The 13054-nt window shown below is 40.7% G+C and overlaps 1 protein-coding gene across 3 annotated transcripts in view; it reads left to right on the top strand.

The window, feature by feature from the left end:
- Positions 1-13054, top strand: part of MON2 (MON2 homolog, regulator of endosome-to-Golgi trafficking) — a 124960-nt gene that overhangs the window by 44632 nt on the left and 67274 nt on the right. For all 3 annotated transcript variants that reach the window (XM_079774207.1, XM_079774208.1, XM_079774209.1), the window contains 3 exons: positions 5924-6048; positions 6448-6584; positions 7354-7507. In XM_079774207.1, coding sequence (XP_079630333.1) covers positions 5924-6048; positions 6448-6584; positions 7354-7507 — 416 coding nt within the window. The remainder of the gene's footprint in view (positions 1-5923; positions 6049-6447; positions 6585-7353; positions 7508-13054) is intronic.

The raw sequence follows: 13054 nt of genomic DNA on the forward strand, positions 1-13054 counted from the left end.
AGCTTAGGCCCTATCCCCCAGGGAGTGGGCCTAAGCTGGGATGTGGACATCCCTGGAGGGGTCCAGGATTGGGAGAGGGTGCAGGCCCAGCTGAGGGACCACCCAAGTGCACAAATTTTTGTGCACCGGGCCTCTAGTATATAATAATATTGAATATAAACTGTAATTGAAAAGTGAATTGATTAATTCAGAAATTTTGTAAGTTCAATTGGAATTTGCTGAAAACAAATGAAATGTAGCTTAGTTTCTCTAAAGATGGAAAACTTTTACATGTCAGCTATTATATTTATAGTCTGTTTCAATCCACAAAGAAACTTTGAAAAAATGTAAATCAGAGTGACATCCCCCTGGCGAACACTGACTGAACAACAATATATAGACCAGATTGCGTTTCTCAGAACTTCAGAAACCAGTTGAGAGATTACAGCACTCCAGGCAAGTGCAAGGCCAAGAGTTTCATTATAGTGGGTAGGAAAGCTCATTGACTTACCTGCTATACCTCATCCCACTCGTGACACAGCACAGCATAGGCCTGATCAAGAGAAAATTTCCAACTTATGGCTTCTCCTTCAGGTGGGAAAGAAGGATAAAATGTGTAACCAGCATTCTGCCCAAGGGACTGTTTTTTGTCTCACCTAATTGTTGAAGCACTGACAACACCCATGGATGCCTGTGGCCCTACTGAAAACCCATGGCTTGCTGCAGCACCAGAGACTGCAATACTCCAGGCATACACCAGGGGGAGCTCCTGAGTTGAAACAGGCAAACCTCTTTAGCTCTGAAATTACATATACAAACCCAGAGGAAACATATCAACAAAAAAGGTGTGGGAGGACCCCAAAATTTCTAGCTATATTGATTGGTGAAGATCTTTTCTGTACAAAACTAATTTATAAAGAGTAACAGTGTTAGCTGTATTTTCAAATGCCCAAATTTAAACAGAAAATAATAAGGCATACAAATAAATTGGAAGACATGGGCCTGATCAAAGAAACAAAATAAATCTCCAGAAACTGACCCTAAAGAAAGGGAAATTGCTTAGTTATTTGTCAAAGAATTTAAAATAACCAACCTAAAGATGCTCAGTGAACTAAAAGAGAACACAATTAAATGAAATCAGGAAAATAGTGTATGAACAAAGTTACAGAAAACTATAAAAGAACCAAACAGAAATTCAGAAACCGAAGAATAATGGTCGTGAAAAATTCCCTAGAAGGGATCAACAGCAGACTGGATCAAGCAGAAGAAAGAACTGGCAGACTTAAAGACAGGCTATTTGAAATTGTCAAGTCAGAGGAACAAAAAAACAAAACAAAAAAAAGAATTAAGAGACCCTAAGGGAATTATGGGACACTGTCAAATTGACCAATGTACAGATGTCTAGGAATAAAGAACTGTGTTTTACCTCATACTCAAAAATACCTGTGACACCAGAAGTGGCGATTTTTTTCCCCCACACTGATCTATTCTCTGATAGCCAGTAGTACTACATTTCATCCATAAGTAGTGGGTCACCAGGTAACCCACAACTTCTGTCATAGTTACAAATTGGAGGTCCTCATGAAGTAAAAATACTATATTTAGTAAAAATAATTTGCTAGAGTGGCTCACAAAACCCAGGAAAACATTTTACTTACTAGAGGTATCCCCTGCTTTCTAAAAGTTTGCATTAGGCCACTTCACTTTTCTTCACTTACATTAGTACCTGTTTTCATTAACTAGAAGACATCTGTAGAGGATTTTTCCTTTTACAAAAAATGTCAGTACTGTACTAACGTTTATCTTTTGTAAAAGCAAGGTAGCATAATGTGAACTATTAAGTGGGGGGGTACTGTTTGTTTTAAGTCATTTTGGCTTACAAAAGATTTCATAGGAACTCTTTACTTGGGATAGTAGGGGAAACCTGTATTCCTGATACATTACAAAGGATATTTTAAAGGAGACTGATGACCAGGAAGATGAAGAGATACATAGGGTATAGTCTGGAAGGGTCCTGAGAGCAACAGCTTCTGTCCCCGTGAAGTTGGGGTGTGCCACCCTCCTGGCATGTAGATGTGTTCGCCAACCTGGAAACTCCTCAACTTCATGCTTTTAGGATTTTTATGCAAGTTTTATCATGGAGGCATCGATTATTAACTCAATTTCCACCCCCTTCCAGATAATTGGGGGTAGGTCTGAAAGTACCACCCTTCTAATCATGGTTTGGTCTTTCTGGCAACCATCTCCTATCCTGGCATCCACTAAGAGTTTCCTCATTAGAGCAGGAGATGCTATTATCACCCGGAAAATTCCAATGGATTTAGGACCTGTGTCAGATGCTCCTATCACTTAGGACATCACAAGGGTTTTAGGAGATCTGTATCAGGAACTGGGGGTTGAGGTAGGGTGGGCAAAGGCCAGATATTAGAACATAAGATGCTCCTAGCACACCTATATACAAGGATTTTAGGAAATTGTGTCAGGAACTAGGGGCAGAGATTACCCTATCTAATAAAGATGGAATATGCTAATTGTCTGTCACACCCTCACAAAGATAGCATGCCCACAGCCAATAAGGAGGGAATATGCTAATTGACTGCCACACCCTCAAAGATGACAGCGCCCACAGCCACAAGATGGCAGCACCCAGTCCCCTCAGCCCCCCAGCTGCTCAGGGCCGGTCCAAGGCGCAGGCAAGCCTCGGATGGTGGCTGCCCAGCTGCCCAGGGCCAGCCCGAGGGATGACTTAATGAGTGAACAAGCTGGCTGCGTGGGGTGACCAGGCTGGTAGGGGTATTAGTGAGGGACGACCAAACAACTGAACAAGCAGGCTGCATGGGGCAACCAGGCTGGCAGGGGGGCTGTGAGGGGCGACCAGGCTGGCAAGGGGGGCAGTTGGGGGTGACCAGGCCAGCAGGGGGGTGCTGTTGTGCGATTAGGCTGGCAGGGGGTCAGTGAGGGGCGACTAGGCTGGGGGGCAGTTGGGGGCGACCAGGCCGGCAGGGAGGGGGCAGTTGGGGGCAACCTGGCTGGCAGCAGGGGGCAGTTAGGGGCAACCAGGCAGGCAGGCGGGTGAGTGATTAGAAGCCACCGGTCCAGGATTTTGAGAGGAATCCCGGATTGGAGAGGGTGCAGGCTGGGCTGAGGGGACCCCCTCCCCCTCAGTGCATGAATATCGTGCCCTGGGCCTCTAGTATCATTTATAAACTGCAGTGCTGGGAAGTTAAGCAATTCTCTTAAGCCGCCAAACCCATGCTCTTAACCCCCACTGCATTTTATTACTACATTATGTTCTTAGTTTTCATTATTTCCCCTCTCCACGTCTGCCAGTGCAAGTTTCTTGTTCTCCTATATTTTTCATGTTTTGACCTTGGTCTCCTTGATTTGGGGGGGTGCAGAACGAATGGGGAAATAACAGTACATCCAGCTACAGAAAAGATTGAATGTTACTGCCTCAGGAAGAGAAAGGCCTATTTCTGTACTTTCCTCATCAATTGGGGGGATAACTAACTGATAAAACTTCCTTTTACAACAATAAGGCAGCTCTAGGACTGTGTTTGCAAAGACGAATCTTCAGAAATATATAAGATATTATTTCCTCGGTGTTATAATTTGTTACATTAGACTTAACATATAGGAAAATTCAGACATTCTAATTTCTCCAAGAGCAAAAGTTAGAGGTATGGTTGTTGTGGGGTGAGGTATGTGATTGATGTGGAATGCTACCCTCTTATTTTTCTGTTTTCATTATCTGGTTTAAAGATACATCTTTTAGAGGACATACTAGAGTAGTAATTCTTATACTTTTTTAGTTGTAGGACTCCTTTATATTCATAACAAATATTGAGGAGCTTTTGTTTATTTGGATTATTTCTGTCATTATTGTATTAAAAACTATCTAAGATGATACTAAAACCCACACTACATGTTATTTTTTTGAATTTTACTTTTATGAATAATACCTGTATTTTCCAAATAAATAAATGCATTGTTTTATTTTTTTTCAATTCTCTTTAATGTCTGGCTTGATAAAGATAGCTGGAGTTTTATATCTTCTATTTTCATTCTTTTGTTTGGGTCAAAGCATATGAAGAAAATCGGACTTCACAAAGATGTATAGTTGGAAAAGGCATAATTATTTTAATGGCCTTTCAGATAATGGTGGATATTTTTCTTTGATACCACACTAAGCCAGGCCAGTGACACTTTCTTCAAGTGTCAAGTCTGAAGTCATATTAATGACATTTTCATATTCTGTTACATTAAAATTCATTGGTTCATCTTGTGCTTCAGTTATATCTTTTACCATGCATAATTTTAGAATATTATTTTAGTTGTGTAAATATTTTAGCACTTTATATGGTGCCAGAATCACACATTAATATCACCAGTCATTTATCAGATTAAGAAACTATCAAGATTTTGTGGCAGATAGAAGTTTCTCCAAATTCTGCTTTTTATTTGAAAGCTTTAATTTTATTATTGGCAATAAATACTGTCGGCTGTTTCCCCTAAAGTGACAGGCTTACTTTGTTAATTTTTGAAAAAATATCTTAATTCCCACAAGTCTGAATAGTTATAGTTTGCCATTGCTCTTTTGGTTAAAATGGGGTTCCATAAGGAAAAAAAGTGACTAGGCACAGTTCTTTCCTCCAGACAGCCATTGTGCTTTGATACACAGCAAAAGTGCTTCATATGTACTTCCCATTTTGCCACATAGAAAATTAAAAAGACATGAACTTATGGGTCAGATTTAATAAAATGATAATTTATATTTTACTTTTGTTACTTTGATTTCTTTTATCCACCATTATTTTGTGTCATCAGTACAAATGTCAGCACATTGAAAATGGCAAGTAATATCTTAGTATTGTTAGGAACATAATTATCACCTCGCAGAGCCCCGGAAATAGTCCCAGGGACCGCAGTTTGGGAGCCACTACCCTAGAGACTCAGTGTTCTTCCCCAAAATTCACCATTGTATCTTGTTCTGAAAAGTAGGGGTGAAGGTAACTGATCTTCAAAGGCTAGTTCTGTTAATGTATCTATACTGACTAGAGGAAATTAGAATGCCCCAGTCATGTTGGGACAGGTACAACATGTCAAGTATACTATATTTTTTCCACTTTCTAACACCTGAGCTAGGTGCCTCTCTGCCCTTTGAATCATTTAGGCTCCATGTTCAGATATCTTTTTAAGGAAGATAACTTTAAGGAATTTATGAAACTTAATTATAAATGGCTAATCTCTCTCTCTCTCTCTCCTGCCTTTCTTTTTTTTTTTTTATTGAGGTATATATGTGTACATATCTTACCATTGCCCCGCCCCCCCTCTCCTGCCTTTCACTTACCGCTTTTAAAAAGGAATGAATGGGGATAAATTGGCTTGTCTAACGTAATTTTCTACTTCACATACATTTCTCTAACAGAGGATCTTATCACTAATAACCCCATGCTTGCATTTAAATATTCTAATCCATGTACTAGTATTTCCACCAGGATGCTTTCATCTTAAGCATCACTTATCTCTTGACTGTTATCCTGTAGGAAAGGACTAGAGGAATTCAGAAACATTCATCACCCTTCATGCTAGTATAATGGAATTAATGAAGTATCTTCGTGCAACAATTGGTCTTAAGCCATAGATACTAATCTTGATACCTACATAGTACTTTCTAAAAAATAAGGATAAACGATTAAACACATTAGCAGATCACTATTGTGAGTTTTCAGGGATGTACTTAGACACTGATTTTTTTTTTCTTCCTGTTAGCTTTTCCATATATAACTATTTTTCCCTTTTTCTCCACTCCCAATAAAGAATTTTAATTTACCGTATTTAAAATTAAAAGATTTTATTGGTTTGTCCATATGAATAAGATAAGAATGGAATTTATAATTCTTAGATTTAAAGAAGTATTATTTTAAAATTTTACACTTTTTAGGTAACTGAATGTGAGATATTTCTGTCACTTCTGGTGAAATTTCTGGATGCAGATAAACCACAGTGGCTACGAGCTGTTGCAGTAGAATCAATACACAGACTCTGTGTGCAGCCTCAGCTATTAAGGTAAACCTCAGCAGTATTTTGTTAATGTGTAGGTTTGTTTTTATGCCAGTAGGAAGTTTAAGTATTTATTTCCAAATATTAGTGATTTGTAAACAAAAAAAGTGGATTGTGTGTATATGAAGAGGTTGGGGTGTTGGTGTGCAAAATAACTGGGAAGTGGTAAAAAGTGTGTTAGTAATTGTCAACAGCCGAATTTACTGAGTTAACATGGCCAAGATAATTTTTTAAGAACATTAACCTCAATCTGAACCTTCATCCTAAGTTAGTAAAAACACTCAAATATGAAGTTTTAAGTATAGCATTGAGACTGATTTATCAATGTTAGTTGGTATAAAAAAAGTCTAAATATTTTAATATGTCCAAACATTTTCCCCAAAAACATTTAAAATTATTTTACAGGTCATTTTGTCAGTCATATGATATGAAACAACATTCTACCAAGGTTTTTCGTGATATTGTGAATGCACTGGGCTCTTTTATCCAGTCATTGTTTCTTGTTCCTCCTACTGGAAATCCTGCTACCGCAAACCAAGCTGGTAAAGGCTCATTCATATTTTCATTTTTATGTTCTGTCACAGTTTAAAGTATTCACTAGTCTGAGAAGATGTTTTATAGATATCTTTGACTAGAGACATTTAATTACTTAAATGTATTATATCTATTTTATAACATTTTATTATATTCATTTATAATATTTTATATTTTATATATGAGTGTAAAGACTTACACTTGAATAATTTGAGCTCACAGAGGCAACTGTGTTTATTTCTCTCCAGAATATGTTTTCTGATATATTTTTAGTTACGCTAATCACATAACAAAAGTTTAGATGCTGATCTTCATTTTAGAAGATACCTCATTTGGTGCCTCTCTTTAAAGAGTCTGGTTATTATGTTAGGAGATCTTTTAGTCTCTCTTTTAATAAAACAGGTGAACTTGATTTAAGTTTGGAAGTCAATGTCTTCTTGTTTCCCTTTACCTTCTTTCTTTTCCACTTTTTACTATCTTATCAGTGGCTTTTTATTTTTTATTCTCACCTCTGATAAAAAGTGATTAATGAAAGGTATATTATAAAGTTTGTTTGTATTTTTACTTATTAGTACCTTTTATATAAAAAAAGGAAATGGTGCTTTGGTGAAACTAGGATACTCTCTAATAGCCAAAGTAGGATTGATAAATTTCATTTATTTGTATAATATCCATTCCTATAGCATAATTTTAAAAAATTGACCAGGTATTTGAATATTATTGATTTGTAATTAAGTAGTAACATGGTATCTTTGTTTTCGTCCCCTTATCCAAAAGGAAACAATAATGCAGGTGGCACTGTCTCAGCACCAGCTAACCCGGGAATGTTGGGGATTGGTGGAGGTGTTACTTTACTACCAGCATTTGAATATAGAGGAACTTGGATACCTATTCTGACTATAACAGTACAAGGCAGTGCTAAAGCAACATAGTAAGTAGTAGTAGTAGCATTATTTTGTAAGGAAATACATTGTTGGGAATGATATTTTATCCTAAAATGTTTCTCTCTGCATTATATTTTACATTTTAGACCTAGTATTTAGAACACATTTTAGAACTAATTTTCTTTTTCCGAATTTTGAGAAATTATTTAAGACTGGATTTTTTTTTTTGTACTATTTATAGGTTGTTAGCTGCATTATAACACAAAATGTGATTTCTTTACCTAAGGACCTATTCAGCTGTCTGTATGAAGTTTTAAGTATATGGCTTGATTTCATACACTGTGAACTTAGGTTTTCTAATACTGAGTGACCTTTAGCAAATTAGTTCACCTTTTAGACATTTTAGTTTCCTTATCTATGAAAAGAGAGTAGAGATATATCAACTTTTCAGCCAGAAATTATTGGGTGTTCTTTTGCACATGGATTAATTAGTATGTTCACATTGGAGCTACCCTGTTGAATTGGTGTCTTTCATTAATTCATTGTGAGGTTCCGTCTATAATTATTTTCACTATTTTCTTTGAAGGCAAGGCACACATATAAATCTTAATTGTGTGTTCTGTTTTTTTAGACTTTTAAGTGTGTAATAATTTGAAAAGTTAACTGATGTATAGACATAAGTAGTTTCGACATAAGTATTGGTAACATATTCTTTTAGGTTTATTTCAGTATGGTTCCCTTCAAAGTTGGGCTTGTGACGCTTTTTTCAATATGACCTTAAGTTTAAAATATTTAAATAAATGCGTTACGTTTTATTTAAGAGTAGAATTGATGTAGTAATTCTAATAAAATATCACTGAAACGGTTAGGTAAGAAAGTGTGGGCTTTGTTTTAGGTTTGTGATATAAATAAAAAGTATAGATTACCTTTGTCTCTTTACCTATTTTAGCACTTAAAGTCTATACCATAGAATTTGGTAATTAGAGTTTTTTATATTTAGGACTATTTTTATATGTTTTAGTTGCACTTTACCAATAGATTATATGTTCTTTAAAAATAGAAGTTTGTTTAACAAGATGCCTAACCTTCATTGGTTTAGTATGTGGCTCTATGAGGCTAATTAATCTGATAAGGATTAGACCCAAAAATTTTACCCATTTGAGCTTAAATTTTTTGATCAATAATATACATATATTTTTATTGATTACCTGAATTTTACAATGCTCAGAGTTGGCACTTACTAGGGGTTAAATTGATAGGCTTTAGAATCAGACTTGGGTTAAAAACTGCTGATTAATAACTGTATCACCTTAGTCCAGTGGTCAGCAAACTCATTAGTCAACAGAGCCAAATATCATCAGTACAACGATTGAAATTTCTTTTGAGAGCCGAAAACCGACTTCTGTGCATGGGCCACGAAGTTTCAATCGCACTGTACGTGCTCACCCGCATGTGGTATTTTGTGGAAGAGCCACACTCGAGGGGCCAAAGAGCTGCATGTGGCTCGCGAGCCGCAGTTTGCCGACCACTGCCTTAGTCCATCCAGGGTTTTTGTGAGGGGTTAAATGAGATAATATATATAAAAACTAGTCTCAGGTTAAGAGTAATTTCTCAATAAATAATAGCTATACATGGTATTTTTATTTTTTACTAGAAGCCCGGTGCACGAAATTCGTGCACAGCGGGGGGTTGTCCCTCAGCCCAGCCTGTACCCTCTCCAATCTGGGACTCCTGGAGGGATGTCCGACTGCCCGTTTAGGCCCGATCCTGGTGGGATCGGGCCTAAATGGGCAGTTGGACATCCCTCTCACAATGCAGGACTGCTGGCTCCCAACTGCTTGCCTGCCTGCCTTCCTGATTGCCCCTAACCGCTTCTGCCTGCCAGCCTGATCACCCCCTAACCACTCCGCTGCCAGCCTGGTTGATGCTTAACTGCTCCCCTGCCAGCCTGTTTGCCCCCAACTTCCCTCCTCTGCCAGCCTGGTCACCCCTAACTGCCCTCTCCTGCAGGGTTGATCACCTCCAACTGCCCTCCCTTGCAAGCCCGGTCCATCACAACTGCCCTCCCTTGCAGGCCGGGTGCCTCCCAACTGCCCTCTCCTGCTGGCCATCTTGTGGTGGCCATCTTGTGTCCACATGGGGGCAGGATTTTTGACCACATGGGGGCAGCTATATTGTGTGTTGCAGTGATGATCAATCTGTATATTACTCTTTTATTAGACAGGATAGAGGCCTGGTGCACGGGTGGGGGCCAACTGGTTTGCCCTGAAGGGTGTCACAGATAAGGGTGGGGGTTCCCTTGGGGTGTGGGGCGGCCTGAGCGAGGAGCCTGTGGTGGTTTGCAGGCCGGCCACGCCCCCTGGCAACCCAAGCAGAGGCCCTGGTATCTGGAATTTATTTTCCTTCTACAATTGAAACTTTGTAGCCTGGAGCGGAGCCAAGCCTGGGGCTCCGGCAGCCATTTCTGTGGCAGTTAATTCACCTTCTACAATTGAAACTTTGTAGCCTTAAGCGGGTGAGCCCAGCCAGGGTGTGCAGAAAGCTTTGCTTCCCCTGTTGCCGCCGGCAACCCTGGCCTGCTCTCTCAAGCTCCATTCTGCCGCCATTTGTTTGAATTTGTTTACCTTCTATAATTGAAACTTTGTAGCTTGAGTGGAGGCTTAGGCCTGCAACGGCTATGGAAAGCTTGGCTTCCTCTGTTACCTGGGAAACCTTGCTCTCTGTGGCTGTAGCCATCTTGGATTGGGGTTAATTTGCATACTCGCCCTGATTGGCTGGTGGGCGTGGCTTATGTAGCGGAGTGATGGTTAATTTGCATATTACCATTTTATTAGAGAGGATTCTAGGTTTTACATTTTTTAATAAATTTACTGCCTTATCAAGACTTGATTATGATTCAGGGACATTTACACTTTGGGATAGGAAATAACTTTTATTAGCTTTTCTTAGTGATTTTGATTTTGTTTTTTGAGATATAATTCATATACCATAAAATTCACCCTTTTATTAGCCCTTGACTGGGAATCAAACCTGAGACCCTTCAGTGCCCAGGCCAATGCTCTAACCACTGAGCACACTGGCCAGGGCTATAGTTTTTTTTTCATTTTAATGAATTCAATTTGTCTCTTTTTTCTTTGTTGTTTGTGCTTTTGCTATCATATCTGACAATTCATTGCCTAATTTGAGGTCATGAAGACTTTTGCCCATGTTTTCTTCTAAGAGTTTTTAGGTTCAGATCTTATATTTAGGTCATTGATTCATTTCGAGTTCATTTTTGTATATGGTTTAAGATGGGGCTCCAATATCACTCTTTTACATGTGAACATCCAGTTCCAGCACCATTAATTCTTTCCCCCTTGAATTATTCTCTCTATATTGAATTATCTCAACATATCTTAAAATAAAGGAAGTTAAAACCATAATCCCCTATTTGCCGTGATATAAGACAAAAGATTTCTTGCCCTTTGAAAGCCTTGTCCTGACCATGGGTAAAAATTGCTCTGAAGTTTGAAGTTGACGCACTGATGCTCTGTTATTCTCATTGTATTAGCAGATTGTATCTGAGATGATAGGTGAGCTCAGTATCTCACAATACTTTTCCCCAGTGAGCAAGCATCTTCCTTTTTATAGGGTTGATTTGATTTGATAATACCTATTTTATTTATTCATTATTATTTTTTTAATCTTTATTGTTGAGAGTGCTATAGATGTCCCCACGTTTGTTTCCCCCATTGTCCCTCTCCAACCGGTTCCCGCCCTGCCCCGGGCCTTTACAACCCTACTGTCTGTGTCCACAGGTAAAATCTTTGGTTAATCTCTTCCAACCTCCCTCCTCCTTTCCCTCTGAGATTCGTTAGTCTGTTTCATGCTTACATGCCTCTGATTCTATTTTATTCACCAGTTTATCTTGTTTATTAGATTTCTTGTTCGTTTATTTTGATTTTTAGATTCAATTGTTGACAGATATGTTTTTGTTGCCGTTTTATTGTTCATATTTTTTATTTCTCCTCCTCCTCCTCCTCCTCCTCCTCCTCCTCCTCCTCCTCCTCCTCCTCCTCCTCCTCCTCCTCCTCCTCCTCCTCCTTCTCTTCCTTATCCTTTTTCTCCTTCTCCTTCAATATTTCATGTAATACTGATTTGGTGGTGATGAACTCCTTTAGCTTTTTCTTGTTTGTGAAACTCTTTATCTGACCCTTAGTTCTAAATGAAAGTTTTGTTGGGTAGAGTAATCTTGGTTATAGGTCCTTGCTATTCATCACTTTGAATATTTCTTGCCACTCCCTTCTGGCCTGCAAAGTTTCTGTTGAGAAGTCAGCCAACAGTCATATATATGGGTGCTATCTTGTACTTAACCAACTGTTTTTCTCTTACTGCTTTTAAGAGAAAATTCTCTCTTTGTCTTTAACCCTTGGCATCTATACTAATAAAAGGGTAATATGCTAATTAGACCTGGTCGACCAGACATCTTCCGGACGTCCAGCTTCCTTCCAGACAAAGCCACGGTGGTGGGGGCTGAGGCAGAGACGGTTAGGGGTGATCAGGCTGGCAGGGGAGCAAGCAGTCAGGGGCGATCAGGCCAGTGGGGGAGCAAGCAGTTAGGAGTGAGATCAGGCCAGTGAGGGGGAGCAAGCAGGGGCGAGATCAGGCCGGCGTCGGGGAGCAAGCAGTTAGGGGGCAATCAGGCTAGCAGGGGAGGGCAGTTAGAGGGCAGTCAGGCCGGCAGGGGAGGGCAGTTGGGGGCGATCAGGCCGACAGGGGAGGGCAGTTAGGGTGATCAGGCTGGTAGGGGAGGGCAGTTGGGGACGATCAGGCCGTCAGGAGAGGGCTGTTGGGGGCAATCAGGCCAGCAGGGGAGGGCAGTTGGGGGCGATCAGGCCGGCAGGGGAGGGCAATTGGGGGTGATCAGGCCGTCAGGTAGAGGTGGTTAGGGGCAATCAGGCAGGCAGGCAGAGGCTTTTAGGGGCAAGCAGGCAGGCGAGCAGTTAGGAGCCAGCAGTCCTGGATTGTGAGAGGGATGTCCCACAGGAATCGGGCCTAAACCGGCAGTCGAACATCCCCCGAGGGGTCCCAGATTGGAGAGGGTGCAGGCTGGGCTGAGGGACACCCCCTTGTGCACGAATTTCGTACACTGGGCCTCTAGTCTATATAATAAAAGCCTAAGCAACCATTACGGTGGAACGACCAGAACGACTGGTCGCTATGATGCGCACTGACCACCAGGGGGCAGATGCTCAACACAGGAGCTGCCCCCTGGTGGTCAGTGCACTCCCACAGGGGGAGTGCCGCTCAGCCAGATGCCAGGCTCACAGCTGGCAAGCACAGCGGCGGTGGCGGGAGCCTCTCCTGCCTTGGCGGCAGCACCAAGGAGCAGAGAGCCAAGCAGTAAGGAGCAGCGAGCAGGTGGGCGGTAAGCAGTGAGGGGTCCCGGACTGCGAGAGGGATGTCTACCTGCCGGCTTAGGCCCACTTCCCGGGGAGTGGGCCTAAGCCAGCAGGTGGACATCCCCTGAGGGGTCCCAGTCTGTGAGAGGGCACAGGCTTGGCTGAGGGACCCCTCCACCCCCTGTGCATGAATTTCGTGCACCTGGCCTCTAG

The sequence above is a fragment of the Cnephaeus nilssonii genome (genome assembly GCF_951640355.1).
Source record: "Cnephaeus nilssonii genome assembly, chromosome: 6".
NCBI classification, from domain to species: domain Eukaryota; kingdom Metazoa; phylum Chordata; class Mammalia; order Chiroptera; family Vespertilionidae; genus Cnephaeus; species Cnephaeus nilssonii.